General features: G+C 37.5%; 1 protein-coding gene across 1 annotated transcript; it reads left to right on the forward strand.

Annotated features, from left to right (window-relative positions):
- The first annotated feature begins 4,587 nt into the window (after positions 1-4,587).
- LOC140142053 (heat shock cognate 70 kDa protein-like) lies at positions 4,588-24,031 on the forward strand. Its single transcript, XM_072163987.1, is given in 10 exon segments — positions 4,588-4,741; positions 13,146-13,366; positions 13,984-14,189; positions 14,939-15,091; positions 16,478-16,755; positions 18,489-18,601; positions 18,604-18,765; positions 20,017-20,255; positions 21,267-21,662; positions 22,426-24,031. Coding segments are annotated over 9 exon segments (1,992 nt in total). The 5' UTR covers positions 4,588-4,741; positions 13,146-13,158; the 3' UTR covers positions 22,663-24,031.
- The last annotated feature ends 89 nt before the right edge of the window (positions 24,032-24,120 follow it).

Here is a 24,120-nt window from a genome sequence, read left to right on the forward strand (position 1 = left end):
GTGTCCCTTACTTACTTACTTACTTACTTTACTTACCAACCATTTGGTCTAAAATGGACATATCTTTAAATGCCACGAAGGTATGAACCCCAAGTGGTATCAAATGAAAGAGAAAGAAGTAAAGAATATGATAAAAATATTTCCTAACGTCAGAGGTCATCCAAGGGGTCACAGGGGTCAAAAAAGGTCATTTTAACCAAAAATGCTCCAATTAAACTGAAATTTATATGCAATAATCCTTATGACATTCTAAACATGTTTAAAATATTTTAAAATTCATTTAAGGTCATTAAGGGGTCAATAAAGGGGTCAAAGGTCAAGTTTTCAAAATGGTTCAATTGAGCTGAAATTTAAATGCAATGATCCTTATGACATTCTAAACATGTTTAAAATAATTTAATATTCACTTAAGGTCATTAAGGGGTCATAAAGGGGTCAAAGGTCAAATTTTCAAAATGCTCCAATTGAGCTGAAATTTAAATGCAATGATCCTTATGACATTCTAAACATGTTTAAAATAATTTAATATTCATTTAAGGTCATTAAGGGGTCATAAAGGGGTAATATATATACATGTACCACAATATAGGCCTACTGCCAAAGCCCCGTGGTTCAGCTATGGTGCGGTAACCGCTCTAGTTTGTTTGTTTGTTTGTTTGTTTGTTTGTTTGTTTGCTTCTTTTGTACACTATCTACTCAAGGTAGTATTTATTTATAAAATACAAAGAAAGTAAGTAAGAAAGGTTGACAATATTTTTGTTATCTACAGATGATACCATTTGGAACCGTATGAACTAATTTAAAAAAATCACAGATTTAGCATGAGACAAGTCAGGAATTTTATTTGGCATATTTTTGTAGCCAAATTCTAGTAACTCTGAAACTTTGTAAAAAAATGCCTGTAATAATGTGTAAATTTGGATAAAAAGCGGAAGATAATTAAACATGTGAATTAAAAGGAATTCGATTCAGGCATGAGAAGGAAAATTGGCATATCTCTGATATACCGGAAATTACTGAGAAATACTCGTAAATACCTGGTCAAATACTGGTTTGGCAATAATATTTTTTTTTTAAATTTTAGAAATATAGCTTTGCTTATGTTTTTAACACATTTTTATAATTTGTTTCAAATAATTTCAATAAATTTTAGAAAACGCCACTGGTTCAAAACAAGTATAATTAAATTTATATTTCTTTAATCTTTGTGTCTGTGACAAGAATTTCTTTCAAATAATTTCAATAAATTTTAGAAAACGCCACTGGTCCAAAACAAGTATAATTAATTTTATATTTCTTTAATCTTTGAGTGATGTGTGTCTGTTACAAGAATTTACAGAGCAAAAGTCAAACATTATTTCACTGTAATACCAAATAAAACATGACCCTTCCCATATAACAGATTATAACTTTACTGCTTTTGCCCTTATAGGAGTAATGCTGAGCTGAGTAATAATTAGTGTAGGCCTAACTGTAAGATTTTTAAATGAAATATAATACGATATACAATTTTTCTTGAAAGATGCAACATGATGCTAAAATTGCCAATATCTATGTAAAGACTTATGAGGGTAATGAGTCCACTTTTACATGAAACCCAACTTCCACACAAAACCATGTCCACATTTCCAAAAATCCAAATGCAATTAATTATCACTGCCCACCCAGTAAATTATTTTCAAAAATAAATTAAATTGCCCACCCAGTAAATTTTCCTTATCATTACCTCCCTGCGCCCCAAACCCCCTCAAAATACGCAGGGCCGTCGCTAGACCATTTTTCCCAGGGGGGGTGTCGAGAATTTTTTGCCGGATTTACATTTGCTGGCCCATTCGCAACATGATAATTGCCACCCCTAGCTATTCGGGTAGAAGACATCCGTCCCCCACACTAGCACTGTAACCCAATTTGTTTTCCTTTCCAATCCCCAGAATTCCATTACCGGTAAAAACGCACAAAATTTTCATAAAGTGCTCGGAGCGCGCGAAAATTTGATATTTTACTGCTAAATTTAAAGGGGGATGTACGGTATACCTAGTAGGCCTACCTGAGTCACCGAGCCAGGAAAAAAAATTCCAAATCGTTCCACGCATCAGCCACTAAAAGAACATTACTGGGACAAATGCGAGCGATGCGCGCAAAAAATTGTAATATTGATGCAAAAATTAACACAATTGAGGACAATTGGGTCCTAAAATCGTGCCAAAGGAAGATGCATAGGCCTTTTACATACAACTTTTGGTTAATTTAGTCCCGGCATTTTGATCTAGCTCAAAGAGTTTTATGCTTATTCCAGGCATCAGACTCGGAGTTGCCCTAGCACTCATATTTATGATTTAAATAGAAAGGATGGAGTTATAACTTTCATTTTTTAGATTCTTGATCGATCGTGTTCAAGTTTGAGATGAAATAAAAAGGGAATTTCCAATGGGGGCGTCTCGCTGATCTACTCACAGAATGGGTTTGTCGATATAAATGCGCGCGAAGCGCGCTGCAATTCGACATTTTAATACTAAAATAATGTTCCAAAATGGCCCGGCAAAATGGGTTTCATTTTGGGTCTAAAATAGACCAAAAGGAAGATGCAAATCGTAAATTTTGTCACAACATTTCAGTCGACTGAGCAGGGTAGGGGACTGACTTGCCACCGTATATACCCTGCCCTATGAGCGCCTATGACCACAACCAGTGGTGTAGATTTCTTTTTAAAATGGGGGGGTGGTGGTGTTGGAAAATATCTCTTAAACATGTTAAAGTATAGTGAATCCAGCACCTCATTGGCGATAAAAATCAGTGATACAAAGCGCGCGAAGCGCGAGAAAAATTTACCTAATTAAAGCTAAACTGGTGAACTATGGTACAAAAGTGGAATTTTTTCGCGCGCAGCGCCAAAAATTGGCACTTTTTAGGCAGTGGCGTAGATTTCTTTTTGACATTGGGGAATTTCTTGAAGTATAGTGAATGCAGCACCTTTTGGCGATCAAATAAGTTTTAATATGGTACAAAACCCGCGAAAACATTTGCCATATTGAAGCTAAAAATGATGAAATATGGAGCAAAAATTGGCACTTTTGGGGGCAACATAGGGAGGGGGCAACATAGGGAGGGGATGATAGTATGGACCACTCAGTCTGGTTAGGGGTGGGGTAGGGCAGTCTTGTAATTAGACTGGCCCCCAGTCTCGGTTCGGTTCCAACTCTGAAAAATGTAACAATAAATAATTACATAATGCCCTATGAAAAAAATATGAAAAGTCCTGTAACCCCCCCTTATTTTCTTCAATGCCAAAAACCCCCGCCTGCCTCTTCATCCACAAATCGACACCCACCGCACTGCAGTCAACCATGCGCGAAAGTCCATTGAGCGCTGTATTGGGTAGTCTCCACAGCAGCCAGTTTGGTTCCGCTTCCTCCACACAAACAGGGAGCGTAACCAAACTGGCTGCGGAGGAGACTATGTATTGGGTTGATTTTTAATGCTATGTAATCTACATTACCAGTCGTTCTCCATGGACCCGAGGAGGGTCTATCTTGTAATAAGACTAGTAGAGTTGCACCCTATTCGGCAATCGCTCCGAATGTAGTTTTTATTTACCCCCACCCCTCTCTCCCCCCCCTCTCTCTCTCTCTCTCTCTCTCCCCTTCTCTCTCCTTTTCTTTCTTCCTTTCTCTCTCTTTTTCCGGCCCTTTTTAGGGCGCGCCAGGGGGATGTCGCACCCCTAGTACACCCCCGTGTTGACGGCCCTGAAAATACGCGATTCTTTTGTTATGTGATTTTTTTTTGTTCATTACTTTTTACACCTTTCGACTTAGACTTCTCCGTAGTCCACTTGCCCATTTTGCATCAGTAATCTGGCTATTACATTAAAGCATAAAACGCTGATTTGTATTAATTTGTGTGCAATTGATAGATTTTCCCGGGAGATTTTCATATCTGATATTTTCAGTCACCATAATCCCCTTTTTTTACTCGGGCTTTCGCGATCAATAAACTGGTAGATTCCAAAATCAGAATTGTTTTTTTATAGTATTGAAGTGAGCCATTATAATGCAGGATATGTTGCATTTGATAACTTTTATTGTCGCTATATATTGTCATTTAATTATATAAACTCTTTATAATTTTACTATTAAACCGTTAATTTTTACATGTTTAATAAAATGTTAAAACATCTTACCACATAAACAATCAGGTTACCACATTAGGCCACATTAAATAAATAATAATAACATTAAAAAAAAAAAAAAATCAAAATTCGACTATGATATTGACTGTGATTCTACATGTCAGGCCAGGTCAGGCATGAAAAATTCCAATCTCTGTAAGCATGGTATTAAAGCTTATATTATTGTTAGGTCTCTGGCCTATTATAAAATCCTCTTTCCACTTAATTTTATCCACCCCTCCGCACAAATAATTACAAACCCCCGCATAACCCCGCATAAACGGTGAAAAATGGGAAATCCTATTTCCTCGGTTGTTTCTTGAATTGATAAGGGCAAAATTAATTTTATTGGTCAATATAATCACATGACCCTTGTTTCTGGAACTTTCGAGCTTTGTCGGCGGCGCACGCCTCGTGTTGAATGACGTCAGAGTTAAAACCAACCACTTCCGCCTTTCTTTCTTTTACATTCTGCAACCACACAGTACAGGCAGGCGTGCGAAGCCGGTTAGAAATTAGGACTTTACGCTCAATTGCAATACATTTATTTATTAATCCAGTAAGATTTGAGTAAAGGTAAGTTAGAAGTTCTGTTTAACATCAATAACGTGATGAAACTAAATTTCTGTAGATGCATTTTTCATGATTTTTCTGTATCGTTTATTCAATGTAATCCTCATCGACTCGATCCATCCCATGCACACACTTTGTACTAGTCACGATTATCGCACTTTCAGTTTCCCACGCGTTTGAACGGGAATTGGATTGCCTACTTTTTCGATGTCTAGTGAGCAAATTTTTTCAATATTTTGAGAAAATGATGTCAAATTTTCTATTCTGTATTGTTTGGTAATAATGTCTTTTGCCACTAGTATGTTTAAAGTTGTAATTTTGTGTTTTTGATCGCAAAGATCGGATATTTTCGTTCCCGATTCGAATTCTGAACCCTTCGCAAGGGTGCCGATTTCGGCAGAACTTTGACGATAATTTTGCCTTTTTGGACACTAAAATGCTTTCGATCCTTAATTTTGTTTCAACCGAGTCTTAAATTAGCAAGCACAATACGGTTGGTACCACTTTTATATACATTGATAAAATTTTAAAGATTTTTTTTCAAGTTTTTAACCGGCGCAAAGCGTTAAGTGTGTATTTCCCATTGACATCCAAAATGGGAAATACGAGTCTGATGGACATAGGAACGGCGTCCATGAGACTCAGCGAGTCTACTTTGTACAGTGTATCAATCATGCAATTTATTGTGATCTCTTCTTCCAACATTGTCCAACTCAGCTCTACTCATTGTACGTGTTGTACCTCAATTTCTGAGTATTATCGTAGGGGCTTTACGTATTAAATACTTTACTAGTTTTAAATAAAATACCTATCTTTATCATGCTAGTATTTACACATGAAATTAACTAAAATACCCGGGGGGGGGGGGCCACTCAAATATAATGATGTAAGCATGCGTGACCAAAATAACGCGTGAAAAGGGGTGTTTTTTCGGCTGTGCACGTTACGCACGCGCCGCGTTAAGGGGGTAAAACAACGGTGATTTTCATGAAAAGGGGTTGTTTTAAAATCGTTTGTAACGCATTTAAATTAGGGTACCATTTTAATCCGCTTTACAAATCTGCTGAAACTCCGATTCCGATAAAGTTTATTCCAGTGTTGTATAAATGTTTAAAGCACTATGTTATGCAAATATATTTCATGACGTGTTACATGTGATTTAACCATGGCCTCGTACTTCTATGTAAAATACCGTTTAGATTAAAAAACGTGCATATTAATTAATGACGCCATGATTATGATGATGGGTATATAGTTCAGTGGACAAAACGGGGAGACGAAAATCCGGAATGAAAATATCATATGTATTTCAAAAAGATTTTTAGGACCTTTATAGATTCCTCACATTATTAACTACTCCTGCAGGTAGATTTGCGAGTTTCCCCTTCTCTGGATTACTTTAGGAAATTATATATATGCAGTAGAAAGCATGAAACGGGCCGCTGATATCAGGACACGATAATCAACTTTTAGGTGCCGAATTCCGAACCAAATACGATCTGAAAACTGCTTTAACGTTGCGTCTGGATAAACTATGATGATAAATTACGCTGAATATTGGTATATTCTCACAAAACTACTTTACGAGAATCCAATCTGATTCATGTAACAAGCTACGAATGTGAATTATTTATATTTTAAAGTGGTACGGTATGGTATACCGGAAGGGGATAGGCCTATATCCGGGAGGTGGACTCAATAAGTTACTAACTTAGTAGGCCTACAAATTTGTTCAATTTGTCAAAATCCATCAAAACTTGTCACGTGGGTCAAATTTAGACAAAAACTTGTTTAGGGGGTCAAAATTAGACAAAAACTTGTTTAGGGGGTCAAAATTAGACAAAAACCTGTTTAGGGGGTCAAATTTTTGGGGAAAGCGCTAAAAACTTGTTTAGGGGGTCATTTTGCTCGCAGAGGAAAACTTGTTTAGGGGGTGTTCGAAAAAAATTTGGTCACGCATGCGTACACTCTCATATTTGAGTGGCCCCCCGGGCTAAAATACTATACTAAATAGTTACTATTTTCTCCGGCGTTCAACAATGTTCAATAAAATTTCAATAGCATTCGATTCTCGACAATCAACATTCTTCCTTTATATTGGTGCAGGCCTCGTACATGTATGTATGATATAAAATTGGATCGATTGAGCCCATTTATTAGTCGAGCTATGAGTTTTAAAATAAATATATTGAACGAGATATTAAAACGAGATAGTCGAGTCCCAATAATATTTTAAAACCAGTCAAAGCAAGACCAATAAATATTGCTTTTTATTGGGTGTAAAGCATCCAATTTGATCATTATGTTTTGGATCCAATATTTTCACACACGGATTAATCAAGCTCAAATCACATGGTTTTATAAAACAAACTCATATACCATAAAAGCGAATTCGCCAGCGAAGTGTCACATATGTAATCCGATTATCACTATGTCAAATGAATTGGATCACGCTTTTGAATTCTGCACCACGATCGAAATGATCGCAACAAAAAATCTATGTACTTGCCAATTGAGGCCGCCAGAGTGACGTCATATGCCGCCATCTTGTGGGTACACGCTGTAATGGTCGTTCGATCTCCATGCGTGAGCAGCAAAATCATCGCGTTGAGGCGCGATAACAGCTGCGTGGCAAGCTGCGCCCTGCGCGTAGTGTCCGACGCATGAACACACAGATCATTTGTACCCACAAGATGTCGAAAGGCTGACGGCCTCTATTGCAAAAGGTGCAAGATCCAGTTACCAGAGTCCAGAGAGTTATGTAACCACTCAGGGGTAGCGTTAACCCCCGATTGGGGGTGAATGACCCCCTAAATTTAAAAAATATTAATTTTTCACCCTCTATATTGGGAATATGTGCAAGCTCAGGGGTGGACTCTGACCCTCTACTTTTGGACCTTACTCCTACCCCCGACTACACTGCAAAATATTTTTCACCCCCGAGATTTAATTTTCACCCCATGTATTTGGATTTTCTGCAAGCTCGGGAGTGAAAAACACGGGAAATCAACCCCCGACTTTCGGGCCTTAATGCTACCCCTCACCCTGTAACCACTTCGCTGACAAATTAATACAGCTGTCTCTCAACACGATTCCAAAATTCCATGGCGCGGAAAGTGTCCAGTGCAAAGTTTAAAAAATATTTTGCTTACAAAGTTACAATAAGACAACAAAATCTCTGAACACTGTAATTTTGACCCTTTTGTCACACTTTGGTGTCATTATTTCTGATCATACCCATTTGGTGGCTGACTCACCGCTCCCCCAAACTCAATTTCTTTGTTTCTTTGTTTGGCTGTCCAGGTGGAAGCAAATTTATTAATCCACTGTTCAGCTCCATTGCAATAACCAATCAACTTCAAACTGGTGATAGGATTATAGGATTTGTGTCATGTTATTGACATAATTATGCATACTTATTTGCATACTTTGCTTACATTTTCATAAATCCACTCAGTTCTGCAGATATAACGCAATAACCGATCAACTTCAAATTTGATTTGGTGATATGGTAGCCTGATGTGCTGTATAGTTTAGTGCCATGTTATTGACATCAAAGAAAAGTTTAAAACTAGTCAACAACACTCATGTTTTTGTCTGAATAATTTCAGAGTAACCATACTCCGTCATCAGCGGTGTGATACTGGTGAATGACTGATGTATATACATGCGCTTTACTCCCGGGCTTTACTTCCTGTTGACAATGTCCTTTTTTGACCTTTTGTCAGGTGTTGTTTCTAGTAGAAGTAAAGTGTCATAGATTTTGGAAAGTTCCCGGCTCCCTACTTTACTTCTATTTGTCTACAATTGCAAGTTGTCTTTTCAGTGGTTAAAGGAGGATTTTGTGATCCTAGCGTCCTCTTTTTATGACATTTTTCAGTACTAGATAACCACCAAAAAAGCTTATTCCCAAAATTTCAGTTGATTCCGATTTCGTGTAAATTGCGAGTTATGCATGATTTTGTGTAATATTACAGTACACTGCTCCATACTTTAGGCCACTGTTGTAATTTCGTTCTGGTAATGTGGTATACCAGAACGACTTTCAAATTTGATATTTTTGCTACATGTAAACGAATTAATCTGCAAGAAATTTTTGGTACATAAACATTATGCAGCCAGAGGTTTCCAGTGGTATAAAAATCTTTTTTTGAGAAAAGTGGGGGGATGTAGCTGTGGATCACGAAATGCCCTTATAACTAAGTTCAACATTTCCTGATTGGGTGGTGGTACTTAAGGGGGTACTACACCCCTGCCCAATTTTATGCCTATTTTTGCATTTTTCTCAAAAAATATAGCGCATTGGGAACAAGTAACATATGTATATTATAGGGGCAAGGACTACAACTACTGCACTGGAAATTTTATTTCAACACAGACAACAGTTGTGGAGTTACAGTCAAAAATGAGGAAAACCAATATTTGATCAATAAATCAATAACTACTTGCTTTTAGTTGCTGAATTTTCAATACAGTAGTTGTAGTCCTTGCCCCTATAATATACATATCTTACTTTTCACCAATGTGCTATAATTTTTGAGAAAAATGCAAAAATAGGCACACAATTGGCCAGGGGTGTAGTACCCCCTTAAGCTAAGGAATTATAAGCAAAGTGCTCAGTACCATTTAGATTTTCTTGATCAATTAAATAGTTAAATATGGTTTGAAACGATTTGCCCCAATTTAAAAAATGACCCCTTGGGCAATGTGTATACCCCTTCAGATGGTAACCTTAAGGGATCTAGAATGAGAGTTTATGGCATTTCGACAGTATTTTTTGTGGGACATGAGAGCACCTCAGATGTATCAAATTGCATTAGAATACTGAAGCATGTCTTTCTGATATCAAATAATTTTCATTTTTGAAATTCACGATATAATACAAATTTTATGACAAATTATTAAAATTTGATATTTTCAAATTTTTGATATATAACAGTCCTCGAAATAAATTTTATAAATCAAATGATATATTCTTAAAGTGTATGTAGCTGGGAGGAAAAGCCGACGATCAATTGAAAATTTTGACCTTTTATATTGAAGATATGGATTTTTTTCCCAAAATGACCTATTTTTTGTGTGTGTTTTGGGAAAAAAATCCATATCTTCAATACTGAAAGGTCAACATTTTCAATTGATCGTCGGCTTTTCATCCCACCTACATACACTTTAAGTATAAATCATCAGATTTATAAAGTTTACTTCAAGTACTGTTATGTTAAATATCAAAAATATCAATTTTTAATGATTTGCCATAAAATGTGTATTACATTGCGAATTTCAAAAAATCAAAATTATTTGATATCAGAAGTACATTCTTCAGTATTCAGAATGCAATTCGATATGTCTGATGTGCTCTAATGTCCCACAATAAATACTGTCCAAACGTCATACCCCACCCCTTAATGGTATTGGCCCAAAAGTGAAGTAGTTTATTATAAGATTGGGAATGGTTTAAAAAAACCAAAAAAGCAGCGATAAACCAACTGTTGGACGTGGAAAAGGATTGAGCAACCAGGCCAATCACTGTTCGCTGAACTTGGACTTAACGACTAATATGAATACGTGGAATAAACAGGCAAAAGTCAACACGTTCCTTTTTCTGTTCGTCACCACATCCAGTCAAGTCAACTACTCTAGCCTCTTGGAGTTTCCAAGTCTTAGAAGTTGAACAAGAAAGGTGCAGGTGAATTCTGCTTGCTCGGTCCAAAAAGTTTTGAAACCCAGGTAAGCAAAAGGCGTTTGATGGGTTATAATACGTTCCAATTTACTTTTAGTAAATGCTGCGTAGTATGTTACTTGGAGTAAATAAAGGTTAATGTTCCAGTATGTATTATAATGCCGTACAAGATTAAACAGTAGGCCTTCTGGGTTCAATAATATTGTCCAAGACAAGTGGTTCACTGTCCCCTCCTTTCTTTGTTTCAATGTTAGTTTTCATTGTGTTTTTAGCCTTAGCACAACTAAATCGTGTGTTGTACATTTTGTATCCTCATGAGTCCAATTGAATTGAGTAGATATCCCTGTTGTAATTTGTTCAATATTTTCCCTTTTAGTGTAAAGTTGCAATTGCAAACAACGTTTTGTTTAAAGTTGATGCCTAAGAAGTTCTATCGGACTAATTGTAATTGGTAATACCTGTAACCTTCAAAATTTTATTAAATGTACCTTGCATGGCTACTCGGTTTGGTGGGTTTCAAGAAAAGAGTACCGGTACACATTTTCTCTGTTTCTACCTACATGTAAGTGACTAACAGATGTGTTGTGAGTGGACTCATACTGCATGTTTGATTTCTGAACATTTTGCTCGGCAGAATCCAACCTAGCAGTGATATCTAAGTGGCCATCACTTGAATTCCCACTAAATCTGGTCAAATGAAAGCTGATGTGAAGATGCCAAAACCGATGCCACTCATGGACTTCATGGACCTTTAGCTAATGATTAAAAGATTGAGCATATATATATATACAACTAGTGATATAGGGCCAGCCCCATGAAATTTGTATGTTAATTTTAAAGCTATTTTTAAGAGAATTAAAAATTGAATAGAATTTATGCTCATTTTGAAGCAAATTTCCAAGTAAAATTGGCAAAAATTGGGTTTAAATGGCTGTTGACATGCATGAGAAGTTGTCTTCTCGTCAAAAAGTCCTTAAAATAGCATAAAAATAACATGGCAGAAACAATAAATCCAGACTCTTCTGAACATTGTGTATTGTCCATTTGAAATCTGTCCAAAAATAGCGTTATTAAATACTTTTTGCTGCATGGGCCCTAAACTCAGCAGGGCCTGGCAAAAATTTTTCAGGTCAAAAAGTGGGCAGTTATCAGAAGAGAGCAAATTGCAATTTAAAATGAGTGATGTAACTCTTGACACCCTTTTGAACATACAAGATACAACCCATTACCCATGTACTAATATTGGCTGTCACATGATTCACATCTGCTGTTGCCATACCAACAATGTTTTTTCTTTCAGCTTGAGCTTTGGATGGTTACCACTGAAATAATATTACTGCTAATATGTGATGATTTCTGCATGTGTATTATGAGTGCTACTTCAGCCCACAAATTTAAAACTGTTTGCACTGGGCACCTTAAAAGTTAGATCTGCACACACTCAATTATAAAATTATACTACTCACTAGGATCCACAACATGCTCATCTATCAAGACACAGTTCTTTAACCCCAATACATTTGCACATTCATTGAATGACCTTTGAGTACTAAAACTCATACTCTGAAGCTTGAGGTCAAATTTTGCACTATGATTGTTTCATTGAGGTTATTGAACTATGCCACTGGGGATGAGGTCATTATTGCTCATAGTGACTAAGTACTACAGCCACCCAGTGACTTCAACCATCAACCCATGTTGCCATGCATTTTGCATTCATCTCATGATCTCATTAGGTTTTAACTTGCTGGATGGCGCAAAATGATCAGTGTACAGAAATGTTTTTTCTAAAATGGTGGCCTCCAAATTTATGAAACTGGTTTTAAAAACTGACAAGTAAAATGGGAGCCGAAGGGACTTTGATGCTCATTCTGATGTCCATTATACTTTCCGTTTAAAATTTCTAGATACATCAATCATTATGAAACAGTGAAACTAGCAAAACAAATCAATTCAAATATCATTTTATGATCAATATCATTGGGAGTGCAATATGGTGTCTATTGTCATTGATATTTGACTCTATTGAATGGATTGGAAAAAGAGAGTTTTGTAAAATTCATATAGAATGAAGCACATGGTCAATTGTCAAAACTTATGTGATAGCTAATTTATTCCACAACCATATCAACTATTTCTGGTTTCGTTTAGGCATTTAAAAATTCTTCCAAATTAAAGATGATCCGGTTCTTTCAGGGACACCCTGTATCTCTCTATCTTTATCTATCTCGCTCTCCCTATCTCTCACTCTCTTTTTTCGCTCCCTTTCAGTTCCTTTTGTGTCCATAACAAGCACATGGTATGATAGTTCAGGCATGTATAATATAATGCAGGCATGCTAATAAAACAAAAACCTGTTAACTAGTTAAAAATTAAATGTCCAGACTGGCAAAATCCACTTGTACCATTACATAATTTAAGGGGCTTGCTATTTGGCCTACATGTATGGCGGGTGCTTAAATTTGCTGGTTGCCGATTTTGGGATGATAAGTTTTGCGGGTTGTTAAATTACAGGTTGGGGTAGTTGAAAAAATAATGCTAATTTGTACCGGTGTGGATCATTGCATTGGTCCGACATGTTCGTAGCGCCATACAAGTGGCAACAGGTCGTAGTTTCGTCACATGTCTGTTCAGTGTTGCAAGGTTAATATTATAAATCAACCAAGGGGAATAAAGTTTTATAAACCGTTATCATCACCAATTGCTACATGTTTGTTTATCTTGCAGAAACTGAATCAAAATGTCAAACAAGGGACCAGCAGTCGGAATTGATCTCGGAACCACCTACTCTTGCGTAGGTGTCTTCCAACACGGCAAGGTAGAGATCATCGCCAATGACCAAGGTAACCGTACAACTCCCAGCTATGTAGCCTTCACAGACACAGAACGTCTCATTGGAGACCCAGCCAAGAACCAGGTGGCCATGAACCCAAACAACACAGTCTTTGGTAAGTTTTTAGTTTACATGTAAAGCTGAACCAAAATAACAACTGATACGGTATGATCTTGATTTTGTAATATAGGCTGATCTATATGCTATAGTTCGTGGTTGATACTAGCTTTGTAGTATCAATATGCCCTATCAGACCTAGAAATCCTACACTAATCCACTGACACAAAGATTCTCGTAAAACACCAGGGTGACTCCATGTGGATTTGCGTAAAACATAAACAGTTTACAGAAAGCCAAAATATGTACTGCTACTCATGAAGCACTGAGTTTAACTCCTAGTTTGACTACTTACAGGCCTATCACATGTACTTCATTTTTGAAGCAACTGAGCCCTCTAATTAACTTAAATTCAATCATTAATATTGTACAAAAATAACAGCAAAAAAGAAAAACATGAAAAAGATGGGAGACTTGTGACCGCCATCTTTGATTTGGTGAGTGATAAGAGGTCATTATTTATTTTGAAATTGGGCAGTGGGAGGTAGATGCGTAAATCACGTCAATCCCAAATTTGCAATCTTGAATTGAGGATTCTCGCAAAATTATCATGCGAGAATCAAAATAGATTAACACACTAATATATAATATAGTAAACATTTCTCGTATTCACAGATGCCAAACGATTGATCGGTCGTCATTTCAATGAGAAATCAGTGCAGACCGACATGAAGCACTGGCCCTTCGAAGTTATTGATGATGCTACCAAACCCAAGATCAAAGTAGAGTTCAAAGGTGAAGAGAAGACCTTCTTCCCGGAGGAGATCAGTTCTATGGTTCTGCTCAAAATGAAGGAAACAGCAGAGGCTTACCTTGGCAAGGTAAATATTAATTTTTTTGCATACCGGAAAAGTTTACAGCGTATGTATATTTCTGATATTTACTTTGTTCTTTAAATAAAAAAAAAAGTAATCAACCGACCTTTGTTTCAAATCAAGTGAGGCCAAACATGCAATTTGTTTGCAAATTGCAATTATAAATTTGTACACCTTGTATTGAGCCCTTTCATCGCAACAAATTGACAATTTTTAAGTTAAATGGCTCCAGCAGTTGGTTATTAGAAGCAGAACTGTACAATGACCCGAAAACAGTACGGGTTGAATACTATCTGAAACTAAAAGGCATGTTGAGAGAAATTTGATTTGTTTACTCTGTGCAATGCATCACACTGCCCAGCACGACAGGGTTTGTGTTTCTGTGTCCCGGACAAAGACTTTTGAAAATGAGCTCAAATGGACGCATGAGTTTTTCCTATGTATTGTAGGGGTGTGACTTAACGGGTAATTGTGTCCCTGGGTGCCCTATGATAACCATTTATTTTAATCAGGGGTGTGATTCTTCAGGATCTATCCAGATTGTCATTGTGGCCAACATTTTACGCAATTTTATTGATTTTTTTCAGGATTTTATGATACTTCCTGGATATTTCACAAGCTTTGAATCACAGCCCTGTTTTAATGAAAGCTAAATTTGTACAAATTGAGTGCACTTATATTGAAGTAATAAGGTTTTCTGTGTAGAACTAGAAGTAATGTACTAATTGAATCCTATGTATAATTTTCTCATCCAGGATGTGACTGATGCTGTTGTCACAGTACCAGCTTACTTCAACGACTCCCAGAGACAAGCTACCAAAGACGCAGGCGTCATTGCTGGTTTAAATGTGTTACGTATCATCAACGAGCCCACGGCAGCTGCCATCGCATACGGTCTTGACAAGAAGGTATGTAAATCAACATTGCTCAGGTTACGCATTTAAGAGAGAAAACGTGATGCATAAAACATGCCTGGTTTTCGGCTTACTTTGAACTTAACTGTTGGTTTAAATTCACAAAACTGTCGGTTTAAATTCACAAGTATGCACTGAAAAAATTGCTGTAACCCCATGAGAACTACCTGCCGATTGGCCAAAAAGACGTTTTCATTATCAATTGGACCAATCGGCAACATTGTTAGAATAATTTCACCACAAAAAAAATTGGGATGAATTATTTGTAAAGCTCCATTCTGATTGGTGATTAAAGTGAAGATATCATGTAATTGACCAATCAGAGGCAATGTTAGATCGGCAGGTAGTGCTCAGGGGGTTAAAAAGTAAGTAGAGTACGGTATGGATGGAGATATGGCACATCACTGAAAATTGTTGCAGCTAAGAGAATACCAACTCCTGGAACAAAATCATTGTGCCAAAAGAAATGGATACTTTTCTTGCCAACAGACTTGCCATGTAAAATGGTGCACTGTATTTGAAATGTATCCAACAAAAGTTCCCAGTCTATAATCACAGAAATACATGTAGATACCAGAAAGTGGACTTTCCAACATTCCTGTTTAAAAAGCACAGAGGGCAAATTCATTGAAAATAGCATTCAGTACTTTAAATCCCCAGGCAATGCATAATTTGAACTATTTCATGATGTGACCCATAAATTGTTTGGAAGAGACACAAACACATATTTATCATCAGATTTGTTGCTTAATGTCCATGTGCTGTTGACAAGGACCTAAATACCCGCAAATTTTCCAACATACGTGAATTATACAGGGCTGTATTTAAGGGGGTACTACACCCCTGGCCAATTTTGTGCCTATTTTTGCAATTTTCTCAAAAATTATAGCACATAGGTGACAAGTAAGCTATTTATATTATAGGGCAAGGACTACAACTACTGTACTGAAAATTCAGCAACTCAAAGCAAGTAGTTATTGATTTATTGACCAAATATTGGTTTTCCCTCATTTTTGACTAACTCCACAACTGTTGTCTGTGCTGAAATAAAATTTCCAGTGCATTTTTACTATTTTTGTGGTATTACTATTGGAATCCTATTACAAATAGAATGAAGTACTACATTGTTTCACTTCAAGTTCAGTAGTGATGTGAATTTTTTTCTTGCCTGTACTGCAAGCGTGTTGTTAAACTGCCCCTGTATGCGTGCGCTTGGCGTGATCAACTTAACGCGATTTTAAAGATTAACTTAGATACTGCAAGATAAATCTGCAACCAGGAAAATATGCGCGTACGTCACTACTTAACTTTGGGTGAACCAAGTGAATAGCATTTCATCACCATCAATAGCACTAATATTTTTGAACATTCTTATTATAGGTCCAGGCTGAGCGCAACGTCCTAATCTTCGATCTCGGTGGAGGCACATTTGATGTGTCTGTCCTGACCATTGAAGATGGCATCTTTGAAGTGAAATCCACTTCCGGAGACACCCATCTTGGTGGAGAGGACTTTGACAACCGTCTGGTGAACTTTTTCGTCGCCGAGTTCAAGCGCAAACACAAGAAAGACATGTCTGGTAACAAGCGTGCCCTGAGAAGACTGAGAACAGCTGCAGAGAGAGCTAAGAGGACACTTTCTGCAAGTGCACAGGCCAGGTAGACAAAATTCGCATTCTTAACCCCATGAGAACTACCTGCCGATTTGCCAGAAAGAAATTTTCATTATCAATTGGCCCAATCAGCAACATTGTTAGAATAATTTCACCACACAAAAAAATTGGGGGAATTGTTTGCAAAGTTCCATTCTGATTGGTGATTAAAGTGAAAATATCATGTAATTGACCAATCTGAGGCAATGTTAGATCGGCAGGTAGTGCTCAGGGGGTTAAAAACACTTTTAGTAATACTGATGTGAAATATGCAGTGTAATTCTAAAAGTTGTAGCCTGTTATTTGATGGCTATCTGAGAGTGCGGCTGTCGAATTTGATTTCAAAGTTGCATCATGTTATTTTATGGCTGTCTAAGACTAGTAAGAGTGAGGCTGTCAAATTCGAAAACCGTGGCTTACGTACACAGCAATTTTCTCTTACAGAGGGAACTCTGTGTATGTAAATGAAAGGGGCATGGGATTTTATGATCAAGTTGGCCTTATTGTTGATCGTCTAGTGGTGCAATTAGACGAAATATTTTACAAAAAACTCAGAAAACCACTTCAATCCTTACACCTAGAGGGTTGTTTTGCTATCGGAAGGGGGAGGAAAACAAATTAACCCTAACCAGTGCTGTACGGTGCAAAACCTGATTGAGGAGCCAATGGCTCCTAACTTTATAAATTTAGGCGCCCAAATTTTGAGGTGCCAACTGAACAGCCACGAGCGTTGAATGTTCATAGCTGCTGTACTCAATCTACACATTCCCATTGAACGCTACATACTCCATACAGCATGTAGCCTACAGTGTAGGCCTATATGTTTTCCAGGAAGTCCCCATTGAGACATGATAAATGCATATATTCATAGCATACATTCATACTCTTGAATGCTACATTACATACATGTTTTGCATTTGCTGGCGATTAAAAGCTTCAATAGTTGGTCGCCATTGGCGCCAGGGATTGAATATTTAGTCACCATTAGAAAAAATCTAGTCGCCAATGCGCCTTAATTGGTCGCACCGTACAGCACTGACCCTAACACCCAGAGGGTTGTTTTGCTATTGGGAAGGGGGAGAACAAACAAAAAAGGAGAGAAGATGAACAAAGAAGTGGCTTGGCATCCCCGTGATTCGACCCCTAGACCCTTCGCATGCCAAGCAGACGGTCACAGACTGCTAGCCGTGCGGGTTTTTTCCAACAAAAGTGTGCATATATGATATCACTTGAGGTGATTGCGTCATCATGTGGGATGCCCGCATGCTTACGAGTATTTAGTGTGGGATTGGTTGATGATAAGGCTGGCATTTTCGGTCGGGTAAACGGGTACCCGCCGAGATTACATTACCGGGTAGGAAATACCCTCCCGGGTACCAAATTCAACAATTTTTTTAAGTTTTTATTTTTTCGGTTTTGTAGTGTCCTGGACCTAGACCTAAATGCTAGGATCATTCATGGTTGACCTAAAAAAAAAAAAAAAAAAAAAAAAAAAAATTCAAGATATTTTGTTATTTTTAATATGAAAATTGATAATTTGTATTCATGTCATAGTCTACTAATGATTTCAAAATGCATTCAAATTCAATACAATTTTTTTTTTTTTTTTTGCAATTTGGTACCCGTTACCCGCCGAAAATTATGGCGGTACCGGGTACAAAATTACCCGAAAATGCCAGGCCTAGTTGATGATAGTAATAACAGTCATTGACTCATTGTTGACCTTATTTCTCATTGCAGCATTGAAATCGACTCACTTTTTGAGGGCATCGACTACTACACCTCCATCACCCGTGCTCGCTTTGAGGAACTCTGCGGTGATCTCTTCAGGAGCACTCTTGAACCTGTTGAAAAGCCCTGAGAGATGCCAAGTTGGGCAAGTCTGAGATCGATGAGCTAGTTTTAGTGGGAGGATCCACACGTATTCCCAAGGTCCAGAAGCTACTTAGCGGTTTCTTCAATGACAAGGAGTTGAACAAAAGCATCAATCCAGATGAGGCTGTTGCATATGGTGCAGGTGAGAAACAGTTCTTTTAATACCATTATATAATGTGCAGGGTTGTAGCTACGCCGGGCTAATTTGCCACCTGGCATAGAAATTGGCCTAGCTACAACCCTGATAATGTGACTCGGATTGAAGTTACTGTTCCTTCAAAATTAGCATTGCTTGTATTCATAAAAGTAGAGCATTATTATTCTTAAATTAAAATCTTAGAGGAAGTGCATTTTTTCCTTCCTTTTGAATTTCTTTTTACTCACGTCTCATTAAATATAAGCTTAAAATGCTCGGAACTTGATATTCTTTTAAAAATAATAAAATGTTTAGTGATGAGGTGATTAAAACCAAAAACAAACCAACTTGTTTTACAGAAACAACCCAGATTTTGTGTTGTGAGTATTTAAAAAAACATTTAGCTATAATGAAATTAAATTCTGTCTTTTTAGCTGAAAGAAAAGAAATCAAAATTGAAAATTGTCGAATTATTTTTTCAAATTTATTTTCTGAATTTTCAAGCTTCAGTAATTGTTGGAGTCATTTAGACATCCAAATGGCTGTGTGTCACCAGTGGCGTAACTAGGGCAGGGGGGCAACATGCCCCGGCGCTACCGTTAGGGGGGGGGCGCCAAATTGACCAATTCAGCCAGGGCCAGCAGCGATGCCTTGCCCTCCAAGCGATGAAAGTCAAAATTTTCGCGCGCAAGTCCAAAATCAATTGAAAGAACATTTTAAGACCGATATTCAACTTCTAGTAACCAAAATTAATTAGTGGTAGGCCTTATTTGTTTCAGGAATTGAAAATTCTCGGTGGGGGGGGTAGGGCGCCAATTTTGTTTCTTGCCCCGGGCGCTACCAACCCTAGTTACGCCACTGTGTCACAAGTTAGGACCCTTTTTTTGTGACATCTAAAGACATTAATTTTGAGATGAATGGTTATACCTTTTCTTGTACCAATTACAGGTACTAGTATGTAAAAGTATACATAGCTAGAAAGCATAAAGAACAGATAATAATGACCTACATCTGAAGTCAATATTCAGGGTGTTCTAGAAGATATACACATTACACAGGGTGTACAAATTTACATTTTAATGAGTGTATGGTATAGTTTGAGTGCCTGTTTCTTTTCAGGAGTATTTTCTCAAAACCGCAAAATCAAACAGAGCTTGAAAAGGTAATTAACAAAACTCCAAAAAGGTGTGTGTGTGCTTGAAAAATACAAAATATTGAATAACAACATATTTATTTCATCTTATCTCTTTCTTACAGCTGTGCAAGCTGCTATCCTCTCTGGTGACAAATCCGAGGAGGTCTCCGATCTGCTCCTTCTTGACGTTGCCCCTCTTTCCCTTGGTATCGAGACAGCCGGTGGTGTGATGACTGCGCTTATCACACGTAACACTACCATCCCAACCAAAACTGCCAAAGAGTTTACAACTTACGCTGACAACCAACCTGGTGTCCTCATCCAGGTTTATGAAGGAGAACGGTCCATGACCAGAGACAATGTGAGTACTTAGCACCATTATCTTACTTAGGTGTGTCAGATGGGAGTATGACCTAGCTAAAGTTTGTTAGACTTATTTAAGGCGGAAATTATTCTGCGTTTGTTACTGCGCGCATCAATAAAGTCCCAACTCACTCTCGCGTAAATTCACATAAGCGTCGCCAGTCACACATTACACAACGCACAACTAAGCGTAAGCATTGCACCCAACTGCGTGCATGTCATTCTATTTCTTCCGCCGTATTTAAACCGAACAAACTTAAGTAACAAGTGATTGCACTCAAGTATTGAGACAAAGCCGACACATAAAAGAAACAGTATGGGTTCTATTAAGGCTTGATATAAGGGGCTTTCCACCCCATGTGCATGATTCTTCTAAAGGAGGGACAAATTCCCAAAACTTTGCGATATATCATTGACCTAAATTCAAGAATCGCAAGACCTATTTAAATGGAAATATAAATGCAATCATTGGCTTCCTTGACAAGTATTGGTTTCACTGTATTTCATAAGGTAATATAAATTTATACGGTAGGTAGTATGGTTACCCCCCCCCCCAAAAAAAAAAACCCCACATCTTGAACATAACAATGCTTGGAAAAGATAAACTCCTGCAGTGATAGACTACCGACTGAACTGACATCGTTTGACGCAGTTTAATTGCACGGCAACATACTCTGTCATTTGATTGGTTGCTCTTTGTAAACAGTTCATAGATTTGGCTTTGTCAACATATATCAAGCAAAATGAGTCTGATGTCGATCAAAATCAAAATTCAGTTTTCAATTTCATCAGATAAGCCATTTTCAGAGCTATATTTTGCTGACTTATGGCTCCAGAGATATAGCCATTTTAGTAATGCTCAGAACACTAAAATATAAAGGAAGTACTATTATTGGTTATATCTCAAAATCAATATTCCCGACATCCTCATTTTGCTCGATTGCATCACATATAATATTCCAAATTGTACTTTTTTTTATTTTTATCTGATCGTGTGTTATCATTACAGAATCTTTTGGGTAAATTTGAGCTCACTGGCATTCCACCAGCTCCCCGCGGTGTGCCGCAAATCACAGTGACATTTGATGTGGATGCTAACGGTATCCTCAACGTGTCTGCTGTTGACAAGAGCACCGGCAAAGAAAACAAGATCACCATCACCAACGACAAAGGTCGTCTTACCAAGGAAGAGATTGAGAAGATGGTGGCCGATGCCGAGAAGTACAAGAACGAAGATGATGCACAGCGTGACCGTATTGCCGCCAAGAATGCGTTGGAGGGTTATGCCTACCAGATGAAAACTACCATGGAGGATGACAAGATCAAAGACAAAGTCCCTGAGGAGGATAGGAACCTGGTCTCAGAGAAGTGCAAGGAGGTCTTGGACTGGATTGACAGCAACCAGGTATGTCTGTCACAGATGTCTTGTGGCCATGTAACTCTGTTCATATTATCCCGTTCATATTATCCTATAGCTCTGCATCAACTTCAAGGCTATTAAGTCTTCCCGAATATTATCTTAAAATCAAGTCTCAATTGTAGACTTGGAATGCAGTGAATAATTTGATTATTGAATGTTGCATTTGTTGGTAAACTTTGCCAATTATGAAGTTTGTTGCCGTAGTGACTGGTCTACTGCCATAAAATAGGCAAGTCATGAGTAAATATCTCAAGTAATGTTATGTAAAAAGTATATATAGCAGAGGTGCCAGTTTCCGAAAATTACGAAAAAATCTCTGGAAAAATTGAGAGAATCTGCTGGCAAATTGGGCTGGTATCCATGTTTTTTATGCAACATCAAAGGAAATTGGCTTCTGTCTGATATTGTCTTCAACTAAAAGACCCACAAACAAGTGTGAGACTTGGTTACGAGCAACGGTAGCATCATAAACCATTGTGGATGTAAATGTCAGAACTCAAATTTATGCAAGGAATCAATAATAGACAAGAGTGACGCACTTGTGAAAATCTGTGGAAATGGAATGGCCCCTGTCGGGGCGTTGTCCCAGGCCCTGGTAGGCACCCTGCCATTGGACGCTTCACTTTATTTTGTAACAAACTAATTTTGGTCAACCCAAGCATCAAGTAAAAAAAGTAAATATTTGTAGGTTATTGCTTTGTCTTCCATGCAATACTGATTCATTGTTCTTTGTCTTTTGTTTTTATAGTCTGCAGAAAAAGATGAGTTTGAGCACCAGCAGAAAGAACTCGAGAAAGTTTGCACTCCAATCATCACCAAGCTGTACCAAGGAGCTGGTGGCGCCGGTGGAATGCCAGGCGGTATGCCAGGAGGTATGCCGGGTGGTATGCCAGGAGCAGGAGGTTTCCCAGGAGCCGGCGGTGCAGCACCAGGTGAAGCCAGTGACGGTGGCAACAGTGGCCCAACCATCGAGGAAGTTGATTAAATTTAAAATCAGTACGCCAAGTTCTGTGAAGTTAATAAGTACAAACACAAGTCACATGCAGAATTTTCTCCATTTAAATGTCCATGGTGAAATGGAAACAGAAAGCTATAAAAATGGAGGTTAAATTTGGGGAAATTGGGTGAAAATAATGCTTAATGACATCTAGGCTGTGTGTATTGGGTCTTTGATGCGAACTTCAACTCCACACGCGCAACCCAATGAAATAACTTAACAAAGAAGTATTTAACATGAAAACACTTTTCCCAATGTTGAAATATATTCATGTTCTTTGCACTTGTTCAAATCAAATTCCCAATGTGCCAGTCTTTTTGTTTTGAAGACTTATTTTTACTCTCCCAAGAACATTCCAGATAAAACAAATGAAAACAAATATTTAAAAAACGAAAAGTAACTGAAAAAGCAAAAAGAAAAGAGTAAAATTAAAAAGCAGCTAGTGAAGTCAATATTGTAGTATGTCATCTTTGGAAATATTTAGTTGTTAATATCATATTTGGATCAGTGATGTAGCCAGGACCATCTCAGAGGGGAACAAGGTAACTTTCAAGGTGGTAAACTGACAAAAATACATGGAACAAACCTTGCCCTCAAGCAAGGTACACTTATTTTATTTTGGCCACCATGTCCACAGTAAAATATACTTAAACCTAGTAAAAATCTATAGTTGTAGCTTGTAAGCACTGAATTTCGCTGTTGCCTAGATATCATCTATCACACAGACTGCGGCCATTTTGCGAAACACTCTTGTCGAGCTGTGTGTATGTTAAAGTGTATTACGTTAACAAGACCGCAATACGCGCAACTAAAATGGTAAACAAGATAAGTTCATTTCAGAATAAGGGGAGTTTTCATAATAGCGATGTGCACCAGCATACACCACTTAACATATTGGGCCTGCCAATCCTCCATCACACAGTAGAGGATAGTAAACAAAAATTCATATTGTTTATTTTCTAATTACGCTGTAGATCATACAATCCATTCAAATGTGTATGTACAACCCTGTGAATATTGGTACTTTTTATACATATTCTATAACACTTGCATTTCCAGCTATCACTACATGTGTATGGATCAATGCATTCATATTTATAAGAAAAATCATCTTTAATTCTGATTATTTCATTATGTTATTTTAATCTATATCTTGAAAAGCACCTTGTCGCAAAGTCCTCCCTTATGAAGTGCTGCATTGCAAATGCTCAAGGACCACTTAACTGTTACAAAAGATATCCGATACAGAAGAATACCTCATTAAGAAAAGTATGTAACAATTAGGGTATAAGTAAGCCTGGTTCAAGTGTTGTTAAAACTAAATTGACAATAAATGACTTCAATATAAAAACAGAAATATATATGTGTGTCTTTGTTTATTATTGATAATTGTGCTTTAAGATTTGAGAGGATGGAATATATGCATACATCGGGGATTGAATATGT

The sequence above is a fragment of the Amphiura filiformis genome, chromosome 20 (assembly GCF_039555335.1).
Source record: "Amphiura filiformis chromosome 20, Afil_fr2py, whole genome shotgun sequence".
NCBI lineage: Eukaryota > Metazoa > Echinodermata > Ophiuroidea > Amphilepidida > Amphiuridae > Amphiura > Amphiura filiformis.